The sequence below is a fragment of the Artemia franciscana genome, chromosome 4, assembly GCF_032884065.1.
Source record: "Artemia franciscana chromosome 4, ASM3288406v1, whole genome shotgun sequence".
Lineage (NCBI taxonomy): Eukaryota > Metazoa > Arthropoda > Branchiopoda > Anostraca > Artemiidae > Artemia > Artemia franciscana.
This window is the reverse complement of record NC_088866.1, coordinates 60724693-60740999: the sequence shown is the minus strand read 5'-3', so window position 1 is coordinate 60740999 and position 16307 is coordinate 60724693. Positions and strand designations below refer to the sequence as shown.

Genomic DNA, 16307 nt, shown 5'->3' with positions numbered 1-16307 from the left:
AAACTTAGAATAATACTAATCAATTAAGAATTATTGATATATAAATTTAACAGCAATCAACTAGAGATTTATGGGTCTGGTATCCCAAATTGTATTTTGGTTAGGACTGGGCATGATTTGGGAAACTATCTGAAATTAAGTTTTAAAAAACAATTTTTTTACTGATAGTAAGGAACAGCTTTGAAACCTCTTTGAATAGGTTATTCTTTAAATGAAGAGGATGAACTACTTTTAATTCTTTGCTCTTTAATCTGGAGTTAGACTTTTTGTCCGAATTCTTTAAGAAAATTTACTGAAACACAAAGGAGATTTGAATTCGAAAAAAAAGATTTTCAAAGCACTAAAAAACTTTATGTTCCTGAGTGAGGTGTTGAGGAAGGGGCAGTCACCTTTATGTATGGAATAGTTTCAATTTGTCTTAAGTTTTAAAGTTGCTTTTTTACTTTAAGCTGAAAAATTGTTTATTGAAAATTGTATTGTTTAAATGTTTAATTACATTTCATGAAACGGTATAGTTTTGTGAACACGATACTTTAGCTAATAGAGAAAAAATGGTCAATATTTCAATGATCTTTGTTTGTTTTTCATGGGTAGCAAGGCTTAGAGAAAAATTCTTTTTTAAAGGCGATAAAAAAGCCTGTTAAGTAAAGTTAAATTTTATAAAATTGAAAAAAGTATAGCAATTAAAAGAAAATACACAAAACAATAGCCTGCTCATGAAAAATAAGATAAGAAATCCTAACATTCTACTCTATTGAGCAATGCTGAAGCATTGAATGGAAATTATTGAACAATACCAATTTTTTTAAATTGGTTATCAAACATTGATATGTTGAATGCTTCCGGATTCAGTGATTATAAACATTGAAGTATTTTCAAAGCTGCTCGTTCAAAGAAAAACATTAAAACTAAGATCAAATAAAAGTTTCTAGTTCAGAGTGTTGGCTTTAAGTGTTGAACATTACTGATCATTATTGACATTTGAATTAAATTTTGAATACGAAAAAATAGGTTTTATTTGCAGCTTTTCAACCCCGGTTCTCTGGACTTGCAATTACTTTGACTGCTACCTATAATTCTCAATATGATTTGTTTCTCAACTTTTTATGCTCGATTATATCTTAGCTGGATAGAAATTTGGTAATATACACAAATTGTCAAAAATGGATATATTAAAAGCAGAAATCATGCGAAAACGACAACATGTAAAAGAACAAAATTTACTGGTAAGATAGTATTCTACAAGGTAAATCACAGGGGTTGGTAAAGTTCTAGATTGTTGTCTTTTCACTGTCTTGGAAATTAGGCTAGGTGAACACTGGACTTCTGCAAACTGTACCAATCTGAATTGGTTCACCAGGTAGGTTTATTGATATCCAAGCTTGTTTTAAATGGAATACCACTGGATGGCTAATCTGAAAGTGTATATATACATACATATTTATATATATATATATATATATATATATATATATATATATATATATATATATATATATATATATATATATATATATATTTTTATATATATATATATTTACAGACTATATCCCCCCCCAATGTGTATGGCTCTTAATCAGGGTCACTATTAATCTTTTCTACCTGGAAAGCTTCTGGGATATATAGCCTATGACAATCCCCCTTCGTTTTTGCTTTGATAGGTTGCTGACTATTTTGTATCCTGGTATCTGTATCTGTTGTTCTTTCTGAGGAATAGTAGTCCTTTTGGGTTTCACTTCATTGAATACTAAATGTCTAAAGTGATGTAATAACACACTTAATTTCTTGATTTTTAGAAGTTAGACAGTCAACATTGCTGAAGATATCCATAATACAACTGATCTTCCCATAGCTTCTGCTATCAGGGAGGGTAATCTTTCAGAACTTGGTGATTAAATGGTTTGTTCCAATTTAGGACATGCTTAAACTGTTGTCTGACTTCCTACTAGCAAAAATATAATTTATATATAAAAATGTTTTAAAAGAGAAACTATGCTATATGCTAGATAAAAATATAGCAAAACTATATTTTTGAAGTTTCATTAACAACAGTCGATAGTCAACCATGTCAAAGGCCTTGGCAACATTTTCCTTTTTATTGGTAAAGATTTTTACCAATTAAATAATTATGGAGCTGATTGTTAGCTATCTTTTCCAAAAGTTTACTAAACACTGATAAAACTGATATACCTCTATGATTTGAAGGATCACTAGCAATTCTGCCTCTATGTAGTGCAATAGCATTAGCTTTCTTCAACAAAATCAGGGAAAACTCCATGTACTAATGACAAATTATATATGTGTGCAAGTAATGGGGCAACATCAGTTGCTACCTGCTTTACTGTTCAAGTAGGAAGACCAAATTCATCAGATGAAGAACTTTTTTAAGCTTCATGATAATTTGTTTTGCATGTTGGGGTGTTGTTTTAGAAAAATCAAAAGGGTTTTCAGTTTGATGATCACTATTAAAAGAAATGGTAGGGTCTTTTAACAATGGAAAAAAAAATCCAATGTAAGCTTTTTTCCTACAGGACTAAAATAATCTCCCAAAATATTCAGGGTTTCTTTTTGGTCAGTTACTTTCCTTCCATTAACTTCTAGGCAATCAACAAAATATGCAACTTATTCAAGATAAAAATATGCAAGAAAGAAAAAACAGACAAACAACTATGCAGTCTTTAAACAACCATCTCTCATCTTCTAAAAAAGCAACAGCAAAAGAGAAAAACAGAGGGATAAATTTTAACCACCATAATTTACAAATTTTTCAAAAAATACTTTTTTGTCCTCCCTTTAAATAACATAAGGTTTTCAGACCACCTAACACTCTCTGGGATTGAGTGCTAAATATTAACGCCTACATATTTGACAAATCCAGATTGCATTGTATGCCTGATTTCACTGGTAAACTGTTCAGGATTCCTAGTAAATTAATTGTGATAATTTGAGTTACATCAATAAAAACTTCTAAAATACTGAGGAGGCAATCCATTTAAAACCTGGTATACAAAAACTAAAATTTGCTGAGAGTTCATACAATCAATATTCAAAATATTTTTTAATCTCTAAAACAGTATTTAGTACTACTACATGCAAGATTCTCACCCAAACTTCTTATTGCCTTATTCTGCATAAACTGCACCCTTTTTACATGACTAGAAAAATTGCTTGCATATAATGATCAACCATACACTAAATAAGGATGAATAATTGAACAATAAATTGCTTCCAGAACATGCAGAGGAAAAAAAAATTGTTAAATCTTCTTAAAATACCAACTCAGTGAGTCAACTCTGAAGACATAACTTTGTAATGATGAATCCAACTAAAATTTACATCAAAATAAAATCCTAGATAAACCTGACTAATGGAAAGACCTTGTAAAAAGAATACTGTGACAATTATTTATAACTTCACCAATGCAACTAAAAATCATATAATTAGTCTTCTCAATCTTCACTGCAAGAAAACTATGGTTTGTGAACTGAGATAAATTCTCCAGAGTTATATTAGTTTTAACTATAAAATCCTCAATAGATTTTGCAATCACCATAAGCACTGTGTCATCTGCAAACGATGTAACTATGGCATCAAGAATTTAAAAACACATTGTATCCATGTATATCAAAAACAGTAAAGATCCTAATACAGAACCTCAGGGCACTCCAAAATTCACATTGAAAGATTTCCCTACCACATCATCTATTGTAACTTTGATGGGCCTACCATGCAGGTGAGACCTAAACAATTTCATATTCTTTTCATGGACTGCTAAACAAGTTAACCTACTTAATAGAAGGTTAAAATCAACAGTATCAAATGCTTTTCTAAAATTTATGAGGAATAACACAGTAAGAGGAATAAGATTCCTTTGTATGGTACTATCAATGTATTTCATTAGATGGTATGCTGCATGAAGAGTTGAATGTCTAGTTCTGAAACAAAACTATGACTCACTTAATATTCCAAGCTTATCTAAATATCCATACATTGATGTACTATTTTCTTGTATATCTCCAAGAGTAATGATAACAAACTTATATGTAGCCATTTCGTCATATCTTGCTTATTGCCTGATTTGAATGGTAGGACCTTTGCTTGTTTAAGTGTGTCAGGGAATTGGCCAACTTCAAGTGACAGGTTAACAAGGTAAAGAAGACATGGTAGTAGATATACTGAAACTACTTTGAACGCCTTCAGATTCAAACCGTCAATACTAGCAGCATTTGACTTCAAATTCTTCACAATTTGTGCTAACTCTTCAATTGACGTTTTTTTAAATTGAAAGTTATGATGTTCTACTCAATTGTCTTTGAAGAGCATGTCACTTTCTGCTAGTTCACCATGGGAAGTGTCTTCCTTGATTCTACTTTCTATACCAGAGAATTAATTTGAATTAATAAATATTGATTGATTGAAAAAAAACAGGGCGAAATTTACTAAATTCGTCAGCAATCTGCTGCTTAGCAGTTACTGTAACACCCTTGATAGTGATACCATTTATGAGGCCATCATGTTTACTTTTGCCTTTAATCATGCCATTATTGGTCTGCCAAGTGCCCCGCATATATCCTTTTTGTTCATTAAATTTTTCAATGTAATATTTCTTTTTTTAGAATGTCTTATCATATTCACTAAATTTCGTTTACAAATGTAATCATTTTTACTTTCTTCAGATGAGTCATTTAACCTTTTGAAGAAGCAAGCTTTCTGAGTATTTATAGCTTCAACAACTTTATCATCAATCAAGGGTTCAGAGGATATCTTGTTCTTTTTTCCTAGTAGGCTTCAATGGGCAAGCAGACTCAAATATCAGAGTAACTATTCCAAGAAAATTGTTGAGGGCACATTAGGGATCCAATTCTTCATACACTTTCTTCCACAACAATGCGCTCATTTGTTTGTGGAAGTTAAGTAAATTTGCAGGCCAAAGATCTCTTATAAGTTTATGCCTTGTCTTTTCATAATTTAGGCTTCATTGCTTTATCATACATGTAACAGGAAGACAATCAGATCCTGGATGGATCATGATATCACAATAAGAATCAGGTACTAAATTTGAAGGAAGAAACTCATTATCAATAAGAGTTGCAGAATGTTCAGTTATTATAGATGGAAGGCGGTTCATGGGATGCAATAACATCCAGTTTAAAAAATATAAATTATAACTATTCAAACATAACAAATCAAAATTAAAATCACCCATAATTGTACATTCATTTTTCTCAGACTGAAGCTTACATAAATAATCATCAAATAAATCAAGGAACTCAACCAAGGGAGTACTAGTTGGCTTATAAACCAAACAAATTACTATCTTTTTATCCTCATGAATTACAATTTCCACTGAAAAAATTTCCAGCATTACCTTCAGTTTAAAGGCATAAAGCATCCCTCTCTTCAAATTTTATTCCATTTTTTAGCAAGAAAGACAAACCTCCTTGTCTCATCCAATTTCTCACCTTCAAAATCATTTTGTATCCTGGAAAAAATGTAAGAGGAGATACAGCTGTCCATGGACAAAAACATTTTGCAAATACCTAATACATCAACACTACTATTCATAGCAGACAAAAAATTTCCAATATACTCAGATGACGATGTAATGTGGCCATTCCATTCAGACCCACGAAAACTTTTAATTTCTTTCCGTATCAGAAAATCTAATGTGACATAGTGACTTTTTCTTACTGGCTGAGGGCATTTTTCAACACTATCTTGAGAAATTTTACAATCTAAAATTTCAGTAACATCTAAAGCTTTATTTTCTAACTCATCCAACCAATCTTTCTAGTATAATGGCAATGGCAATACTAATCACTAAGAAACAAAAACAATATAAACTGTACTGATTCCTTTTGAAAAAAAAAAATCTAAGCAAAATCTTGCAACAACCATAGGCGACAGGGCATCACTTGCAAGGCGTATATAAATGTAGACTTGATAAGACCACACTTGTTTATTTCCCTGCTTCTCACGTGCTAGGTTCAAAATGTCCCAGCTCTGCTTTGTTAAGTTTTCTGGCACAAATATACCAGTGTGTGCCAACTTCGACTTCAACTTGAAAACTTTCTGGGCAATTACTTTTGACCTGAATTTGACTAGGAGTGGGGCTATGGCATCTTGACCAGTTGTAGAACTGTTCAGTTTAAATCTTCGTACTTCCACAATATCAGATGCTCTAGAGATTTCCATTTTGTTGTGTATCACACCCTGATTACTGACCTTAGGTCATTACTTGGACGCTTTTTGATGCTGTTGAAAAGAAGACTGTATAGCCTTAAGTCCTGATTGTACATATATATTTTTTTCTTTGCAGTCTTAGTTTTCTCCTCAAAAAATGTTTTCTGACTTCTTAGAAATTTTAGTTCGTTTCTTAGGGATAGGAATTTCGGTTCAAACTCAACGATCAATCTGAGTAAACCTCTATGACAATAGTTGAACCTTGAGCTTTTATGGCGTTCAAGGTATCGCTTGATAGACTGCCTACCATTAGCACCAGCTGCTAGTTTTTCATCCAGCTTCTTGTCTATTTTTTTTGGCAAGATTTTTCATCACACTTTGGGTTTCCTATTCTGTTGTGGAAATGCGAGTAATTATAGCCGACGATCCTGCTATAGTTTGTTCCCCATGAATTGGAATTTGAGTTTTTAGTTTATCTTTTCAAAGCTCAATACAAATGTTTGGTTGATGGATGAACTCCTCAAATACTCCTTTTACACCCTTGCTACAAGATTTCATAGCTTCAGCCTTATTTGCCTCAAACTACATAAGCTGTGAATCGCGAACAAATTGCGTGTCATGGGACCCATAGCAGAATACCAGATACTAGTGCTCTTGACTTTGAGCTCGCTGTCTTTGGATCCAAAACCTCAATAATACAAACTGGCCAATAGGGAAATCCTCGAAACTTTGATAGGGCCAGATCATGAATAATGAATTTAGCCATTATCTGTAGCTCCAATTTATCAAGAATAATTTACAACAGTTGCCAAAAAAAACAAACATCACTAATTATCAGAGCTCGTAAAATGCGTAAAAACCCTCTTACATTGACCCACAATTGAAACCATCTTCCTGTTTTTTTAATTTAAAGGGAACATTTTTGAAATCAGAGCATAAGTCAAGCAAAACGTTTGAAAATTTGTCCAAATATTTGTCTTCACCCTATAAAGAGTAAAAAATAAAATAAAATGTAACTCCTGCTCTGACTATCAATGAAATTAAGTGTCCAGTGAAAACCAAATTCATCAACCAAAAAAATCAAAATTTTGACTGGAATCTAATAACCTCAATCCTTGACTTGCACCAAGATTTTGTTTATAAGTGGTGCTCCTTGAAGAACGACACCATGGCCTAAATTTCTTTTCTTTATTCTACTCATTATATAGACCTCCATAATTTGGTTGCTTAGCCAAATCTTTCCTATTATTGATGCCAGTTTATTGAAATGTTTGTCAAATTGTTTTTCTTGCCCCCCAATGATACTTTTCTTACTTATAGCAATTGAATCGCTGCAACCTGAAAAATACTTTGAATACGCGTAGCTAAGGTCTTGGAATTTGTCCAACTGTTCCTTTTTTCAAAGTTTTTTCATTTTTCCAACTGTTCCTTTTTTTCTTAGCTGATTTTATGTTTCTTCTATTCAGTTTTTCAGCAGGTATGATGTATTCTGGTGGAAGATACAGATTAGGGGACAGTTGATAATATTTTGAGCCAGTTATTTTTTTATCGTTTTTTTTCTTCCAGACCTCTTTTACAGTATCTATTTTTGGGAATTGCTTTTCTTTTTCCTCTTCTTTTTGTTGGTCCATATCAATATGCATGTATTTTCTTGAGCTAGTAATTTTAGAGCTTGGGGGATAGTTGTTTAGGAAAGCAATCCCATTTGAAACCATGGGTATAGCATGTATATAGCTCGTATCCACACATTCACTGGGGTCCATGGGACTTAGCCTAACTTTGTAAACCTGTCTTTTCATTATTTTGAAATAATTTTCTACTTATGCATTTGTATGCCTAATAAATCTACAGTTGTTAAAGGAAATAGTTTGATAATTATTTTTCTAGCCCATGACAGACTTTCAAACTATAATAACGGCTTAATTCCCTATCCCTACTGTTATCCTCTGAGCAATCATCAGGAAAAGCAAAAAAAGGTACAAAAAGATTCTCATCGTCAACGTCACAATTACCAGTAAACTCACAATTGTCTATAGTGGTGTCTTCAGAGACAGCATCTGGTTGGAACCTCAAGCTAAAACGTTCACTTACAGATTTTAATATATTTAGTGCTCTTGATTTTACCTTATATGTAATATATTTTTGAGCTAAAAGTGCTCTTAAGCAGGCCCAGTTTCTTTTATTGAGTCTAATGATTCTTGTTGCATTATCATAGCTACTGATCAAACTATAAAGTCAGTTGTCTTAGAATCTTTGTACCCAAGAGCACAGAATTTATGGATAAATTTGATCATATGTGCTGCACATATGGTTACTTTATTTTTTTTATTTGTGTTGACACCTTTTTTTTTATAACATCATAACACCAGTTCAAATACTCTATTAACATATCTTTATTTAGTGCCTGAAGAACAGCATACATCATGGACCAAGAAAAATCTGTTACTATAAAAGGAACAGTCTTTTTGGTTCTACAGTATAGTTGATACATAAAATCTTCAAAAATTACCATAATGGCTTGCGTATCCTGTGTATCACTTGCTGCATCAAAGTAGGAAACCTGAGGAAGGCCCGGTCCTCCACCTCCTGATATTAATGAATACAAGAATTTTTTTTATTCCTGGACCTTTTTTACGTACCCCTCCTGTTGCATCCACGTAAAGCACAAAGTCTTGGTTAATTCTTAATTCCTGTACAGCCAATTTCATATACTTTCCAGAAAAAAGTCTACCATGAAAAATGGAGACGCTAAAAAAAGCTAAAGGGCAGCATGAACCTTTTGTTTTCTTCATTGGATTCTAAAAACCTGTGCTGTTTTTGTTGGAATTGACCATAATCACACCCTTTGTTTTGTACTTCCTCTTGTTTTTTCTTCCTCACAACACCCAAGAGTTCCGTTTTGACCCTTGTGGAATTATCATGACATGCTATCCCCTCTTGCTCTACAACAGAAGTGATTGTCAGGTCTGAGGTAGTCATAATCTTGTCAATAGTGCAACTAGAAGTAAACCTATATTTTGCGTTGCATCCTTAAAGTTTGCATTTTGTGCTAGTCCTTATCTTATTCTTAGTAGGCCATGACTATTTTAAACGAATATTTGACACTCTTTTTTAAAATTATTTCTGATCTAAGGGGCACAAACTTTTCTCTTTATATTTATCTTGCCAAATTCATTACATTCAAATGTGTTCCTAAGCTCTTCTGTCAACACTTCTAGGATGGATCTGTTTTTTTTTTTTTAATCAGTCTTGCGCTGCTGACTTCTTCATGTTGGTTCCGATTTGTTTTAGGGGTTTGAGACACCTCAAAATATAATTTGAATATTAATTTTCGTCACTTTTAGCATTTACAACATTTAAATTGTAATTCTACAATTGTATTAAACCCGAAAGCTAGTGTATTTCTTCTCAAACGTGATCCCCCCCTTAATACAGCTTAACAAACTATTTTTAACAGTTAATAAATAAAAACAATTCTTGAAGAAGTAGAGTTAAATTGAAACTTTAAACAAACATTTATAATTTCTTGCCAAATCGTAATTATGATCTCTGTTAGTAGATCAATGAAAATGTTACAAGTTGCAATATTTTAGCTGTTAGTTAAATTGCTGGCATACACAAACCCAATTTAATAATGGGTGTTGTCTATCCTTAGTGTAAACATGGTATGAGAAATTTATTTTTGAATAAATTTTTTAAAACAGTAATCAATTAAAACAAAATTCTAACATAAGTAAAGAGCAACATTGAAACTTTAAACAAACATTGATAATTTCCTTACTCAGTGAAAAATGTATGAGAAAATCGTGTAAATAGAACAGAATAACAGTCTTTGGTTTTGTCCAGTCATTAGATAGAATTACAATTTAATTATTTTGATTTCACTAATGCAAAAATTCACAAATATAAATCAGTTCAGGTATCGTTGATTTATGTCTGTTTAACGAAAAATCGCATAATTTTGTCGTCTGAGACTTTAAAAGCTTTGTTATGGAATATAGGTGGTGGCGACATGGGAAGGTTCATCTCTATTTGTATTTGGACGCTCTGCCACTCAGTCTGCATTGATCCCTACTTCTTTCTAAATCCCTTTCTCTTTTTAAAACACTACCGTAGATTTTTAATCTTCATTTCAGCAATTACTAAACTATTCAATAGTAATAAGATTGAGCAATTTTAATTCTAAAATCAGAAATGTGTGCTTAAAAAACAAAGTATGTAGCCCTTTGTTCATTTAGCATAGCTTAAAGTTAACGCTGATTCACTCTGAAAGACAGTTATTTTTGTGTTGTGAATGACTTTGTCCAATATTCTATCTTACCTCCTCCTCCTTCTTTTGTCAAAGAACATCAAATAAGGTCCATTGTGTTCACCATCGAATCTAGTCATCTAAGTAACAAAGAAAATGTAAATATAGGTATTATATCTAGAACAATAACTTACTCACCCATCCTTAAAAGAAAGGCATATATAATAAAATAAACTAAGGAAATCGTTTGCTCTTGCTCTTTAGTTTTCAGGGAAAAACTTGGTGTCTTAACAAAAATAAATAGGAAAAAACAGCAAGCAAAGTGTAAGAGCAAAAAAAAAAAAAAAAAAATAGGAAGGTACATTTATCCAAAAGAACATTAAATTAATTACCATTTCATTTAACTTCATCTAATTTTAGTAGGAACCATATAGATATGTATCTCACAAGAAGTAGTCTCCTTTAACATTAGTAACTTCTACCTGATTTACAGCAAATTAATGCTAATTATCAATATGTACTTATCACTGCTGTGCCATCTTCATACAAAACAGTTGTATCTTTACTGTATCTTAATTTAATGCAGTTTAGTATCCTATTTTCTTTCTTTTAATCTTTTTGTTTTGTAGGCACCAAATAAGAAATATTTTAGGAGGGCAGACCTTGTAGCTAAGCAAGAGGAAGACTACTTGAAAAGGCATGGTCTTTCGACTACTAAACGTGGAGAAGACGTTGGAAACGAAAAAGATGGTATGTAGTTGCATGTGTTTTTTTTGCGTTTGACAAAAAAAATAAAATTATAAATAAGTCAAAACAAGGGCGATTTTCAGTCCGTGTAAAAAGTTTTTAGTTAAATATAAATCTGAGGCTATAATTGTTATCTAGAAACCCAAAACTAAAACATAATAAGACGTTTTTCACTTATAATGTTTAGGTTTCACAACAGCCGGCAATTGAGTATTCTTAGATTACTGATTACAAGTCTAATGCTGCTGAGTGGCTGGTAAATTTTTGTTGTTGTTGGACGTTCTTGAAACAAGTCATATAAACATGTTCAGGGTTGATAGCTGAAAGTGCAACCAATAATCCCGCGCCCGTCTGACATCCCCCTCTGCAAGTCTAATCATATAGACTTATTCTATCCCTTTTGACTCATAATAATCATTCTTGAATTATTTAAGAAATGATGAGGTTTTAGTGGTTGAAAATGGTTGAGACTCCTCTATCTCTTTCCTAAGTGATGATGATAATAAGTGTTTATATAAAATCTTTTTCATTCTGATTCTTCAATAAAACTTATTTTTAATTACCATGACAGAAAGCTGTAATTAATGTAAGAACTGAAAAGGTTAGACAGGCTGTGATAACCTTTGTTTTCTATATTGAAGAACAGTTTGAAAACAAGGCTTAATGTGAAGATGATATCTACTATAGTTACTCAGTTATTTCTTTTAAGCATCATAAAAACATTAAACAGTGTAAATTCAAATTTGTATTGTTCCTCGTATTTATCATTAGACGTCCCTCTGAAAATATGCTGAAAACTTTCTATATCAAACTGCTGCTGCTTATTACCAAACTTCTTGAATAAGAGAGTTGACTATAGGATTTATTTTCATCATTTTGAAAGATTTTTTTCAATTGGTGTAACGGTTTGCCTTTTCTGGCCAATAATGGTTATAGGTATTCATCATTTTTGGGTAAAATCCTGAATAAGATAATAGTGTAAATAATGGTTGAATAGTGCATTGTTCTGTCTTTCTTATTCACCTTAATATTGAAGGATCACCCTGTTACAAGTGGAGAATTTCTATTGGTTCAAAAGAAGAATAAGGCGTTGTCAGTTCTGATCGATTTGTACATGAATTAAGACATAATTTGCCTAATACAACCTCTTAAGTTGTGATACCGTTATAACCCTTGTTACGTCAATTAGGACAGCACTCTAGATCTCTGGGCTATGGGACGCATTCATTGTAATACATGCGTCAGGCTTATCAAGGGCCAAAGTAAATATGTTTGTCTAGGTTGACTTTTCTGAATTTTTATTTTTTCCTAAAAAGCTTTTTAACTAGTATCTTGTCCTCTTTATAATAGGTCGTTTCGTTGCTCTGAGTAATATTTAAGCCATAACATTTTGCGGTGATATATTGTTGCTCAAGAGTCAAAATATTATCTAAACACACATTAAATAAATAATGCATTTTTTCACCAAAAACAGAGAAAAGTTCAAGCCTTGATCGATAACAATGGAAACAATTTAAATTACGTTCAGGAATGTAATTTTGAGAATCCTTCAATGCTTGAAAAGCAATTAGCTTCTTAGCATTAAAGACATAAATGCTAAAGAGAAATATAGTTAGGATATACAAGAATAGAGTCGGCCAGAGAGATTGGCATCTAAAAAGGTCAAATCACTCAAGATGCTTAGCGAATTATTCACGGAATATCAAAATATTGTAAAACTGAAAAGTAGTGTATTTTGGGAAAGATGAAATTTGTCCAAAACAAAAGATTTTATTAAAAGTGGCTCCATATCTAACTTCTAGGAATACAGCTCTGATGCTGTTTATCATTTTTAATATAAAAAAGCCCCAGCTCTATATTGATTTTTGGATTTTGCGAACGTTGTCTAGAAGTTTTCGGCACAGCATTCATTTAAAAAATTATATGCTACTTTAACCTTTCCCCTTTTTTATTGATTTACTTTTATTTTAATTTATTTTAATTGAGCTTTCTATTAAGCTTATCTGACTCTTTCATGTCTTCATATAGACCCAAGGATTTCCTCCCCCCATAGGAAATACATAACGGGCTAAGAATTGTTACTTAATGTAGACATTAAGCCACAACAATGCAACTTTTGGAGGAATTATAATCCCCTCAAATTTTGGCCACGCTGCTTACTTTATTCTGCCTATATGAAAAATCATTTGCCTATTTCGTTTCAGTTTGTGCAGCTAAGGAGGAAGACGTTGAAGCTTCTGAGCTTCCTCGGAAAGAGGTGATGCGACGGCTGCGAGACAGAAATGAACCTATTACATTGTTTGGCGAACTCGAAATAGATTCGTTCAGGAGGTTGCGAAGGTTAGAGATTCAAGAACCTGAATTAATACACGTAATGTTCTATTTTACTTTTTGCTGTATCTTAGATTCTGGCTTACGAGAAGAAAGAGACTATTGCAACCCAAGTTGCAATAGAAACTATTTGTGTTATGAAAATCCTAGGGCTTGGTTGTTGAGTGGTAATACTGCCCTTTCTTTCACAACAACAAAATTCTTTTTTTCTTCTTGAGAAGTAAGAGTAGATTATCTGGAATAGCGTAGTTTGAACCGGATAATAATTTTTTTTCCATTGCACATACAATAAAAAGAAAGGGGGAGGATGGAAGGTTGCCGTCATCTGTTTCCTCGCTTCCCGGTAGACACTGGTCATCATTGCTATATAATGGACTTAAAGCCCGATTCCGTTGTTGAATAGAATCCAAACTTGGTAGGAGGATTCCGAGTACTAACGTCTTGCGGGGGTGGGGGAGGGATTGTGCACGGGAATAAAATAAAATTATTTTTAATTTAAGTTGGTCTGAGTTGGGAAAGAAAATAAATCGGCTTTTTGAGTTTACATATCAGCTAAAGGTGGTGCTAATATCTTCCACTCTTTTGCTTCCTTTCTCCCTCCCTTCATATTTTACCTTATCAATTTATTCAGTGCAGAAAGTAAGATAGATTTTATAGAGGCTTAGAAGCCTTGGTTCTGAATCTTAGTTTATGGCCACTTAAACAACTTCCGCTCGGTACACGTGCTATTTAAGTTTTCTTTACATTACAATTGCACGGAGAGACATCTTTTTTTAGACGAAAAATTTGTTAGATGCCGGTTTCATTCATAGTTCCTTTCACAGAGCTTAATATTCAAAGAAGACAATGCATTATTTACACTGCACTTTAACGCAAGACAGTGGCTCCAGTTCACGAAAATATAGAAAGGGCAATGATATTTGTTCAATATTTTGAAAAAAATACACCAAATGGTAATTTTCAAAATCTATAAGGTGGTTGTTTTATTCATTTTTTTCTATTTTTTTTAATGAAATACCAAAGAAAAGTATTTTTATAATCTAGAGTGTAGGTGTTAATTACCCTCCACCTATTCCTTTCGCCCTTTCTAGAAAGCTATCTTACTTCTTATTGCAAATGGGTTTCATATTGAGCTTAAAAAAAATAAAAGCGAAAGAAAGCGTTTTAGTTCTGAAATTTGTGTCATTTTATTGCTGAAAATTCCAGCCAATACTCGTGTGGTTGGATGGAAGCGGGTCTTTGGGTATATATGTCCCTCTCGAAATTTATAGATTGACGCAATTGTTACTATGATTTCTTATATTTTCTATATAATTCGCCGACTGCTGATTCAAGAAATTCATTGTTCAGACTTTCTATGTTTTGAGACTACATTCAACTATTTTTTGACAATTCTCAAATCAATTATGCTGATAATAAAACTTATGAATATTTTATTTGTATTTGATTCGGCAGGTTTTTAATTGTTTATTATAAATTTCTATAATTTATTGAATAAATTGATTGATTGATTAATTTATACAATTTTTTCGCTTTTATCATCCATTGAGAAATATTCAAATGTTAGATTTGGCGTTAACTTTTTGATCCGTATCATCCCTTACTCTTCAAGAAATAATATCGTCAGAAAACTGAGGCTGTTTTGGAAACATATATTGCATCTATTTGTGTTGAAAATATTATGTGACTGATTAGTTCATATTTGATTAGGTCGAACCGGTATATAGATGACCCTTTCTATTCAAGACTGCATCCAGGTTTTTTGTTCAAGGGAGGGTGGTCGTTTTTTTAAGGGAGGAGGGGTACAAAAACGTTACAAAACGCAACACAACTTTGTTTATATACATTTTTGTTACTTATCTGACATTCTTATCATTCCTGGCATACACTAGATCAACATAACCTTGTTTTCATTTAAGTATTTATTTTGTCTTTGAAGATTTTATTGCTGGCCATAATAACTTTTTTACTCAACTTGATAAATGTCGTTCTAAAATAAAAAAAGAGTTTAGAATAGAAGCAGTGAAAATAATTTTAATTCTCCCGTGGAATTTACTCGTCAAATAACTTCAAGAATAATTCTTATTAATTTCTTCTTCGAAAACCGTTTCTTTTTTCAGTATTTTCATATCCTAATATTTTTTTCAGAAAAAAAGGAGAGAAACAAAATTTAATGACTGCTAAATATTGATTTATTTAATGTACTTCCTATTTCTCTCTTTAGATTAGAATCCAACTTCATATTTAAGCAAATCATATTGCCAAGCATTGTTAAAAAGGATAGTAAGAGACATCAAATTCATGTGTTTGCCTCTGTCACTTGTCGTTGATTACTATAGATACTCTCTCTCAAGTAGTTCTGTCAGAATCCAAGTTTGTTTACCCACTTATTGTGAAGGTTGGGAAATTAATGAGGACTGTTCTTCAGCTCACCTTTTATATGGGAGGGCCAGGCTCTTTTTGTTAAAGTGCCAAGAACATAAAAACTGCTCCGTGGACCCGTCTTCCATCTATCCATACCTGAAAACCGTGATTTTTAAGATTTTCTATTGGCTGTTACAAGGTTACGATATTTCTAATCAAGTGCCACACTTGTCCAGTGTTGTCGTGTTGATCAGTGAAAATAAATAAGCAAGACTAGCTAGTTAAATTTTACAACCTTATTCGTGTGTAAAATAATCCAGTATAAACAATTTTGATTCCCAGAGACAAATACACCTTCAAAGAAAAGATAAACTTTCTGAAGTTATTTGGTCCAATATGTTTTCATCTTATTTTGTGCTGTTTTTTGCCCATG

The 16307-nt window shown here is 32.2% G+C and overlaps 1 protein-coding gene across 1 annotated transcript in view; it reads left to right on the top strand.

The window, feature by feature from the left end:
- The first annotated feature begins 1115 nt into the window (after positions 1-1115).
- Positions 1116-16307, top strand: part of LOC136026679 (pre-mRNA-splicing factor 18-like) — a 34337-nt gene continuing 19145 nt past the window's right edge. Inside the window, exons 1-3 of the mRNA XM_065703420.1 lie at positions 1116-1226; positions 11062-11182; positions 13384-13550. Of these exons, the coding sequence (XP_065559492.1) occupies positions 1164-1226; positions 11062-11182; positions 13384-13550 (351 nt within the window). The 5' untranslated portion in view covers positions 1116-1163. The remainder of the gene's footprint in view (positions 1227-11061; positions 11183-13383; positions 13551-16307) is intronic.